Genomic DNA, 11168 nt, shown 5'->3' with positions numbered 1-11168 from the left:
GGGCTTCTGCCTGTCATTGCTAACTCAACAGTCAACTTACATAGCATTCAAATTGAATTACTACTGCCTGCACAATTAGGGTCTTTCTTAGCATAATCCCTATGCTTCACATCAAACAGACTGTTTACTTGAATATAATCCTCAGAAAAAGCTGGTGTGCTTCCTGTCTGAAATGGTGATAGCTTCCAGGTGCAATTCAGAACATTGACTGGGATATACAAATTGTCATCTGTCTTAGACAGCACCTCTCTCTCTAATCCTTAGCCGCCTGATGTATTTTTTATGTGTCTCTTAATTTTCATCACAGAAAATAAAATGAAAAAAACCTGAAGCTCTAGTATCATTTTGCTAGTACACTGACAGAACATATATCCAGATTTCCCTCCAAAATATCAGTTTTATAGTTCCCTCAGAATTGTTTAAAACAGCAATTTGCTTATTAAATGCCTGATAGAGAATGCACCAAAAATTGTGAATTTGAAAAAATGAAGAAAAGGCAGAGACAACTGTATACCCAACATAAACAGTATTTGCTATTGTTTGTTGTCTAAGTATGTAAATAAATATAAAAATAAGGAATGCTTCTTTGTTGTTTTAGTAGTGGATAAAATAATTTCAACAGTAGTCTTTTCAAAATCTATTTGTTAAATGTGTTTTTTGTGAAATGAGTCATTTGTTTTGTGTCTCTGCCTCACAGAAATTCCCCTGCATGAAATCTCTGACTTAGTGGTTTGACTGAATAAATTATTCCTGGACTTTTGAATTATTAATCTTGGCTGCATGATATGCAAATCAGACTGTGCTAACCACGTCCTGTGCAATAGCACTAGGTCATAAGCTGTATCCAGTTGCTGGCAGTGTTTCTGTCAAGAGATCGGATCTTCCAACACAATGGTAAGCTGCACTACAACTTATGTCTCTTAGGTATATAAAGTAATGCTAGCCTTCTGTTGGGAGCTTCTTTTAAAAGTCGCCTGTGAGCAATTAAGGTTTTAAGTAATGTTTAAATGAATTATCTATAAGTAGATGTAGCAAAAGAAACTAAAAGGAAGTCATTATTTTTACTTCTGCATTTTTTTACCAAGTTAAATGTATCGTTTTAATTGCCAACTACTATATTCATTTTACTTAAAGAGGTTTCTTGTATTTTCTAAAGTCTCAGTAACTTATATTTTAACAAAAATAGTAATTGGATTTACTTAAATCAATATAAATACTTATGGAAAATAAAGTTCCTAAATCATTTGAAACAATATCATACATAATATTAATATTTTCATATTTAGAAAATAATGTATTAGAGGAAATTTTAAGCTATCTAAAAATTAAATTTAGCATTTATGTGTGTAAAAATGACATTATTAAAGAATATAATTCACTTAGGGAAAAATGGAAAATTGCAGAAACCATTGCTATTTTAACTTCTAGAGCTTACCATAATTTGTGATGTATTCTTAAAGAAATTAACAAACACACAATTTGATATCATATTATTACTTTTTAATATCTTAGTTTCTGGTGTAATTTATGGAATATATAAAAATAAAGTCATCAATATTTTATCTTTTCTGTATGAATATACATTTTTATTTAAATTGTTCAGTAATGAAAAAAGTAATTTGTTAAAAAAATCCTCATATTGCTATGTAAATTTGCCTTAAAGTTGCAGTTAAAAATAAAAATAACAACTTCACAAGTGTCTTTTAATTGTTATGATTATAAGAAAAAACAATTTAAAAGCTAAGAAACTATCAAATATGTATTTTTAAACTTTGAAGTTTCATAAATGTACATTTTTAAAAATCTGAATATATTTAAAGTTAAAGAAACATTATTTTCAAATTAAAAATGAGTACTAATAATCTGTTTATGTAAGTAAATTAGATATTGCTTCTAGTTTATTAATTCTAACAAGTTTATATATATTTTTGGATTGGGAATTAATGATTTCACTTTAATGGCCAGTATCTTTTTAAAAAGCCCACCTGTTAAAAATAATCCATCTAAGTCAGTTATAATCTATTTATCACTACTTCCACTTCCTAAAAATTAAGAACATAACCACTAGAAAGCAGAAGAAAGAATATTAATTTTTCATAAGGGAATTTTTATCTTCAATTGGGAGTTTTGCTTAAAGGAAGAGCTTACTTTATCCATTTGTAGAATTGTGATGGCGATACAAAAAGGACTCTCAACTACAAATATCATCCAACTTGGGAAATAATAAATGCTCAAAATTATAGGTCTTGCTGAACTTAAATTGGCCTACAAATATTGAACAACTTATCTTTATAAAACCGGAATTTATTAATATTATAGACTTAGAAAAAATTTAAGAATGAAACAAATGTATCAATGAAGCAGATTATAAAACATCATAAAAAGTATAATCTCATTTCTATAAATATAAATTTAAATAAATATTCAAGTAAAGAAGGGTACCCAAATATTAGGAGTGATGGGTTTACAATTTTTATTTTTTATTATTGCCTATTTGCATTTTCTGAATGTTACACAATTTACATGAATTTTGTACATGTATTTAAAAAAATTAAAAAAAGAAGAATGAAGCAACCACTCTGTGAGAAGCAGGACAAAAGGGACTATTTAGTCATTCATTTTTCTTATTCCAGCCCTAGTATTCTCTGTCCCTACTACTCCCTCAATCCTCATCCCTCTGTAAAACAGAAGAATTCTTCATGATTTTCATGTGGCCTCTAACTTGCTTGAGTGGAAGTCATAGGAAATCTGGCTTCTAGTTGTACAAGTCTTCATAGCTATATTTTCTTTCCATGGCAGTCACATCTTTCTGCTGCACATACACTACATAAGCTACTGGCATAAGTCAGTACCTACTAGGCAGAAAGATAAATGTTATGACCAGAAAGAAAGGTAATTCAAAAATGAAACAAATTTCTTGTCTCAAAGAAACTTTCTATATCTTAATTTTCATTTGAGTTTGTGTACCAGCTTTTTGAGTACCCCCCAAAATAACAAAATAGTTCAGAACTGAGCCCTGAGGAGCTTCAATATTTAAAACTTGGGCAAAGAAAAATTAGGCCACAATGATTCTGCAGATTGAGAAAAGGAGAAACAAGGACATTGCTGTGTTGTAGAAGATAGGAAGAGGCTGCTTCCAAAAACCATGGACTTGAAAGCTACTGAGAATACAGTTAGAAATAATAATGAAAATAGATCATTGATCTAAAAAATAGTCTGTTGATTTTTTTAAAAGTCCATTGAACTGTCTGCTTTAACTCTATAAATTTAAAAACTTTAATATCATCAAACACATGCCGATTTGAGGGAAAAAGAAAATTCATGTAAAACAAAAGGAGAAAGGACACAATAAAAACTATCTGAAATCCCATCACTAGGGATAAAACCATTAACACTTTGGTACATATCTTTCTAGACTTCTTATGCTTAATAATTTGGGGTGTAATTTCTTAATTAAATGCCTTAATTTTAAAATTGATTCTAGAATATAGATATTAAATTTTGCTATATACAAATGTGTTTCTATACCACAACAACCACTAGTACAATTGTAAGTTTTGAGTACCTATCATATATATGATGTCAGCTTTTAAAGTGAACTAGAGCAGTGGGCTTGGAAAAATTATTTATAAAAATGCTTTGTAAATAGTCAAGTGTTTATGTTCATCTCTATTCAACAAGCATTTACAGACCACCTACTATCTGTTAGTCATTGTGCCAGATATAGAAGATAAACAATAAATAAGACAATGTTGTATGAAATGCTAAGAAGTTCAGTATACAATGAGAGCATAAATGCGAGGACCTAGTTTAGACTGGGTCGGAGAGCCTATCTTGTGAAACCTGCACTTGGACTGAGGCCTGAAATAAGTATAGATATAAGACAACATATGTGGTGGCCAGTGTCACAGGAGAAAAACGGCAGTGGAAAGAGATTCAGACAAAGGGGAGTGCACATTAGGAAGACCTTCTGTGCATTCGTGGAACAGGAAGACAGAAAGATGAGCAAGGAGGAGAGTAATGCAAAGCCAGGTTGAAGTGGAGTATGGAGGCCATATCATTCAGGCCTTGATACTCCCATTAAGGATTTTAGACTTTATTCCTTGGACGGTGGAAAGATATTTAAATGTTTTGATAAAGGATGAAATGATAAGATTTTGAGTTGTTTTTCAAGACTGTGTGGCTGTAGTGGCAAAGATGGATTGAATGAGGGCCAGAGAGGATGTGAGGAGATAATATGATATAGTCCAAGACAGAGATGAGAATGGCCTGTACTAGAATAGGAATGAGGACTATAAGGCAGTAGCGATGGATTTGAGAAACATCCAGAAATTATACTCAACAAGACTTGGTACTTTATTCATTATTGGATTTAAGTTTTAGATGACTTCGAGGATATCGTTTATATTTCTGAGGTGAGCACCTGGGTAGATGGCAGAATCATTTACTGAGACAGGTGTATGTTCTGCAGGATTGGTAAGGAAGTTGGAGAGTTTAAAACGGGATTTCTGAAGGCAGAGATGCCTGTGAGAAAGCAATCGATGGCAATAAGTATAGACAAGTAGAGCTTTTAAGACAGGTCCAGGCTGGTCTGGAAATCTGGAAGACAGATGAGCTCACATAGGCAGGATCTAGAGAAAAGAGCCCAGAAGTAAGACTTGAGGAACTCAACATTTAACGTTTGAGCCAAGAAGGTTTAGGGCCCAAAAGAGCCTGCAAAGAATAGCCAGGGAGAAAGAAGGGAAAATAGGGTATTGTCATGTCACAGAAAGCAAAGGAAAAGTGTTTCCAGAAATCATGGTATGAAAAACAACCCAGAAGTCGATAAGAAGACTAGCAAAAAACAATCATTGGATTGAGCAATGTGGAGGTCATTTTGGTGGAGTGGTGGGTCTGAAGCCAAATTGGAGGAGATTGAAAAGGGAATGGGGTGTCAAGAAATCAAAACACTTAGTGAGACAGCTCTTTTCCGAAATCAAGCTACAAGGAGGAAAGGAACATGTGAAACCAGATTGTTGTTTATGTCTGTTCCTTATTTTTAAGACTGACAAAATGAGAGTGTTTAATTGGCTGATAAAGATGATGTAGTTGATTGGGAGAAGAACGCTGAAGAGACAGAATAGAGGAGAAAATGGTAGCATAGGAATATTGAAGATTTGGGAACAAGTTGGATCTGGATTAAGACCACGAATGATCTTTAGCTCAGTGAACTAAGGGGCAAAACCATTTGCTACTAATAAGTAGTGCAGAGTAAGTGGAAAAGGTTTGAAGAGATTGGAAAAAAGTATGAAAGGAGAAATGTAGTAAATTGCTGGCAATGTGAGAGAGCAGTAGAATCAGGTAACCTCAAAGATGGAGTGAAACCAGTCTGCTTGGCTTCAGCAGCATTCATGTGTCTGCTGCCTGAGGAAGTTCCCATCCAGCTTCATCTGGAGTTGGACTTAGTGGCTGGTTGCCACGGAAAGACTTCAGAGGCTCAGAGGAATTTAGGATGCTTTAAAGTAAGTGACTAAAAATAACTTATCAAAATATCGAACTTACCATATCTATAATTCCATGAGTTATATCATAGATAACACACTCTCAAAATACCAGTGATATTAACTGAAATAAACCACTTGAATTTGAGAAAAGTACATGAGTTTTCCAGATGCCTTCATTATAGCTAATTCTACTGAATTTTGCATGCTTCCAAGAAAAAGCAGTTAAGGTATATTTATTCTTATTTTGCTCTATTTACCAAAATACTGTGTGGAAAGAATCATTTGATTGCAACTAACACCCATAAACCTATTTGACAAAGACATTTTTAGAAAATTTTATTTTCAATTTTGGTTTTCCTTTTCTATAAATAAATAAAATTCAATATTTAACAAGGACAATCCAATATATTTTTCAGATAATTCATGCTCTTAAAATACTCTATCCAATCATAGTCTGGCTTCACTACAAGAGAGGAAATGGCAAATTAGCAAGACACTTGAGGTTTGAATGAATAAAATTGCCTATTTTCATGGCCCAGTTTTAGAAGGTATTATAATAAAGGTCTTTTGCTACATGTATGACCTCAGCAAGTCTGAATATTGGCGTTCCCTCAAAATTTATATATCAGAACCTAATAGTATTATGAGGTGGGGATCTTTTGGGAAGGGATTAGTAACCTTATAAAAATGGTTAAAGGGAGCTGCCTTATCCCTTCTGCCATTGCTGTGAGAACGTGGCAAGAGGTGCCACCTTTGATGCAGAGGGTGACCCCTCACCAGACACCCAATCTGCTGGTGCCTTGATCTTGGACTTCCCACCTAAACAATGTGAGAAATAAATTTCTATTCTTTACAAATTACCTCATCTAGGGCATTTAGATATAGCAGCAGGGACAAACTAAGACAGCAAGCTATTTAAGTTCCCAAGCCTCAGTGATATCATGTGTCGGTGAAAATAATAACAATCCCCACGTCATTATGCACTATGATTATTAAATGAGATAATCCTTATAAAGCGGTGAGCATAGTGACTGGTACACAATAAAGTTTCGATTAATAGTGACCACTGTTATTAGTACTAAGATTTTCAATTTCATATTTTAAATTTTTTAAAATTATGTTTTAAAACTGGAGTTATATTTTGCAAATTTACTAGGATAAGCAAAATTTTTTGACAATATGGAAATAAGTAAAAGCTGATAAAATAGCAAGATTTGAATTCTAAAAATCCCTATTTGCTCTTCTAGGTTATGGTTCAATTCAATTTAACTCAGCAGAATTTATTGAACAGCTACGATATACTAAGGACCATGGTAGGTTCTTGAGACCAACAGCGAATTCAAATCGCCTTTTCACTCAGTTTACCACGCTTTCCCTTGGCCTCTTGGCTGTTTGTCAGGCCCTTTACATGTGTGTCCACCTTGGAGCCTTTTCATGTGCTCTTCCTTATGTCTGGAACATTCTTCCTCTAGATACAGATGACTCTTTGGCTTTCTTCATTGAGGTTTCTGTTAAAATGTCATCTCATAGAAAAACATCTCCCTTATCACAGACACAAAAGAAGTCACTCACTGCCACCCTCCATCCCAAAGCTCTCTAACATTTTTACTCTTCCTCATCTTTATTCATAGCATGTATCATTACATGGCATCATTTGTTTATTTCCTGATTCTTCCCAAGAAAGTATAGGTTGTCAGAGATTAGGAACTTTGTTTTACTCACTGCTGTTATCCCCAGTGCCTGAAACTTATTCAGCACATAGGTGAAAGATACTCAGTAAATAGTTGCTAAAATAATATATTAATGACACATATGTGTATGTGTATGTATATGTATGTATATAAATATGTGTGCATATATGTATGCATGCATTCCTTACTACTGTAACCTACTCTCCGTAACTCACCTTTCAAGTGTTTTTTTTAAAAATTATGTTCTGCACAGTTTTGCCCTTGTCTAGTGTTTCATCATTGTATTTCCTCTCTTTTCTCTAGGCATGGAATGCAACTTGCGAAAACTGGCTGGCAGCAGAGGCTGCCCTGGAAAAGTACTACCTTTCCATTTTTTACGGGATTGAATTCACTGTGGGAGTCCTCGGGAATACCGCTGTTGTTTTTGGCTACCTCTTCTGTCTGAAGAATTGGAACAGCAGTAACATCTATCTCTTTAACCTCTCCGTCTCTGACTTAGCTTTTTTATGTACCCTTCCCATACTGATGAGTAGATATGCCAACAGAAACTGGATCTACGGAGATGTGTTGTGCATAAGCAACCGATACGTGCTTCATGCCAACCTCTACACCAGCATTCTTTTCCTCACTTTTATCAGCATAGATCGATACATGCTCTTAAAGTATCCTTTCCGGGAACACCTTCTGCAAAAGAAAGAGTTTGCTATTTTAATCTCTTTGGCCATTTGGGTTTTAGTAACCTTAGAGCTACTGCCCGTAGTTCCTCTTATGAACTCTGTTATAACTGGCAGCGACACTACCTGTAATGATTTTGCAAGTTCTGGGGACCCCAAATACAGCCTCATTTATAGCATATGTCTAACCGTGTTGGGATTCCTCATTCCTCTTTTTGTGATGTGCTTCTTTTATTACAAGATTGCTGTCTTCCTAAAGCAGAGGAACAGGCAGATTGTTACTGCAGTGCCCCTTGAAAAGCCTCTCAACTTAGTCATCACAGCAGTGGTGATCTTCTCTGTGCTTTTCACACCCTACCACATCATGCGGAACGTGAGGATCGCTTCCCGCCTGGGCAGCTGGAAGCAGTCCCAGTGCACTCAGGTCTTCATCAGGTCCCTGTACATTGTGACTCGGCCTTTGGCCTTTCTGAACAGCGTCATCAACCCTGTCTTCTACTTTCTTATGGGAGATCACTTCAGGGAGATGTTGGTGAATAAACTGCAGTACCACTTCAAATCCCTTCCATCCTTCAGATGAGCCTGTGAACTCACATTTTTATTCAGGGAAAAGGGGGATGCTTATGAAACAGTTGTTTAAGAAATGCCACTCTAAGCCTGTTAGAATTTGCTTTAATCTTTAAACACGAATTAGAGAGTGTCAGAGATCTGACCCTGATTTATGACAAGTTGTACTCAGAGTATGTGAAACGAATGGGATGAGGAGAATGTATTGGTTTCTTCACCGAAGAACTGAAAGGAGTTGAAGTAGCATTACTTAACATTTGGTCTGTAAGTGCTAGGTTTTATAAGACCTTCTCAATCGTGCAAAAGGAATAGAAGATAGTAGCAAATTATCTGCATTTAATCAGTGGTTAGATTGTAAAAATAAAATTATTTTGACAGCATTCTTGATGTTATTCTTACTCATATGATCCTAAAACTTTATGTGAGAATTGAATAGCAGAAGATGAAACACATGCTGGTAAATATGATTTTTAGAGGTTGTGCTCTTGAGCAAATTTAAAATAAACAGTAACAATGAGTGAGAAAGTAATATAATGAGTTCAAGGATACCTGTGTGATATTTGTTTATATCATGAATTGGATCATGAATTGGAGTCAACTTGTAATTCATCAGTCTTTTTTTGTTGCTTGGTTTATAGTGGAAATAATCTTAATTTAAGTTAAAAAGAACCTAAAGAGATAATTCAACAAAGGGAGACAACACATTTGAGTTTATCTGTCAGAGAATTTATGTGTAAATGATTTTATTAAAAAATTAGAGAGATATACCAAGAAGATTTGCAAAAATTTTGGAGTTATAGAACACAAAATACCCATCAGGAAACCCAAAGCAAAACAAAACGAAAGTGAATACATTGTTTTTCTGATGGTTTTTCCATCTGGCATTTTATTATCACAATTTGACCATCAGTGCATGGAAATATATTAAAGTTCATTAGCCTTAGTGTCCTTGATTAAATAGTGAACTTTAAAATATATTAAAATCATAAAACCAATGATAATAGATTCACTGGGTTAGTTTTCACTTTTTTTTTTTTAAGACAGAGTCTCACTCTGTTGCCTGGGCTAGAGTGCCATGGCGTCAGCCTAGCTCACAGCAACCTCAAACTCCTGGGCTCAAGCGATCCTCCTGCCTCAGCCTCCAGAGTAGCTGGGACTACAGGCACATGCCACCGTGCCCAGCTAATTATTTTATATGTTTTTAGTTGTCCAGCTAATTTCTTTCTATTTTTAGTAGAGACGGGGTCTCACTCTTGCTCAAGCTGGTCTCAAACTCCTGAGCTCAAACGATCCACCTGCCTCTGCCTCCCGGAGTGCTAGGACTACACTAGCACTACACTCACAAGTATGAGCCATCGTGCCTGGCCAGTTTTCACTTTTGGAAGGGAAAGTCACAATTTTCTTCAACCTCTTCCCCATTTTTTTTGTAAGTGCTGGAATAATTTACAAGGAAGGCTTTATCCTAGAGAGAGTAACTCACATCTGGAGTAAGCCTAGTTTGCATGAAACATTACATTAGACCATTGGAGGAAATGTTCTAAACAAAACACCTTTTACGAAATTATTAAAATACAAGAGACATTTTCAATCTAGATTATCCCAGAAAGGTCTGTGAGTCCCACCATTCCATGCCACAAAACAAATGTAATAGAAAAAGTGGATATTGCATTAGCTCTTTAAAGTCAAGTAAGTATCACATAATAATTCACTGATATGCAACAAAATGTGTCCGTGGCCACATGTCTATGTTCCTTTGCTTGGTGTCATTAGCAGTAAGGAGTGGGTAATGTGAAGGATAAAATAAGCATTACGAATACAGAGACATAAAATTCCATTGTCTTTCCTGTTCTGAGATACTATGGGGGTATTATTTAGATATTCCAAACTCCCAAAATATGCCCAGTTACTATCACTAGACTCTAAGCAACTGAAATATTATAAGAAGGTATTGCTCACAAAGGATTTCTTTTCTTACATAGTGCTAGGCTTTAAGATATTTTCTATTATGCCTCACCTTTATTATCAATATTTTTAAAATTTCAATATAATTTTATAACTGCCTAATAATAAACTGAAAACAGAACTTCTGAATTTTCATATCAGAAAGAGCCATAGAAAGGGCTTTAGGAAGAAAGTATTTTCTACTACAAATGTAGCAGTGTACAATTTAACTTTAATTTGTATTTTATGAGTGAGTCTTAATTTGTAAAGATGAAATTAAATTTGGTGCCTCACCCCCATTCCAAGAAGTGGCAGGGGTAGACTTTCTAATAGTGTGATGAAATATTTTGTCAAACCATAAACTCTTAAACAGGTCTTGTAACTAAAAGGTAAAGAAATTTTATAGCACATTTCTTAATTCTTTTCTTGCTCAAATCTCTCATGTGGTGACTTAATCCTTAACAAACTAAAGGGGACTACACTAAAATTATAAGAGCTATTTCATTTGCCTTTTGTACTAGGTAATTGTAAGAATCACAAACAATAAACAGTGGAAATCCTTGTTGGTTTGTGGTTTTTAAAGGAAACAATCATTGGGCCTTTGTATCTTGTCTTTTAATTGGTTCCCTAGTGTCTTCACAATGATGTCTAAACTCTTTAATCAAGCATCTGCAATCTGAACCCACCTGCTCCTTTTATGTTATCTCCTTTCACTGTTGTCACAAATCCTATTCTACAGCTGAAGATCACAGCTTCATTTCATTATATTCAGAACTTTCTTCACTTTGTACACCTGGATGCTCAGATCTGTT

At 34.6% G+C, this 11168-nt stretch overlaps 1 protein-coding gene across 1 annotated transcript; it reads left to right on the top strand.

The window, feature by feature from the left end:
- The first annotated feature begins 873 nt into the window (after window positions 1–873).
- Window positions 874–8625, top strand: SUCNR1 (succinate receptor 1). The gene is made up of 3 exons (XM_012642880.1): window positions 874–894; window positions 6731–6796; window positions 7478–8625. Exons 1-3 carry the CDS (start codon window positions 892–894, stop codon window positions 8426–8428), a joined length of 1020 nt encoding a protein of 339 aa, XP_012498334.1. The 5' UTR covers window positions 874–891; the 3' UTR covers window positions 8429–8625.
- The last annotated feature ends 2543 nt before the right edge of the window (window positions 8626–11168 follow it).

The sequence above is a fragment of the Propithecus coquereli genome, unplaced genomic scaffold, assembly GCF_000956105.1.
Source record: "Propithecus coquereli isolate 6110/MARCELLA unplaced genomic scaffold, Pcoq_1.0 Scaffold19, whole genome shotgun sequence".
Classification (NCBI taxonomy): domain Eukaryota; kingdom Metazoa; phylum Chordata; class Mammalia; order Primates; family Indriidae; genus Propithecus; species Propithecus coquereli.
This window is presented reverse-complemented; position numbering and strand designations above follow the sequence as displayed.

Coding starts and splice junctions, on each gene's coding strand:
- SUCNR1 (XM_012642880.1), top strand. Junction 6,797..7,477: donor ACGATATACTAAGGACCATG/GTAGGTTCTTGA, acceptor TCTTTTCTCTAG/GCATGGAATGCAACTTGCGA.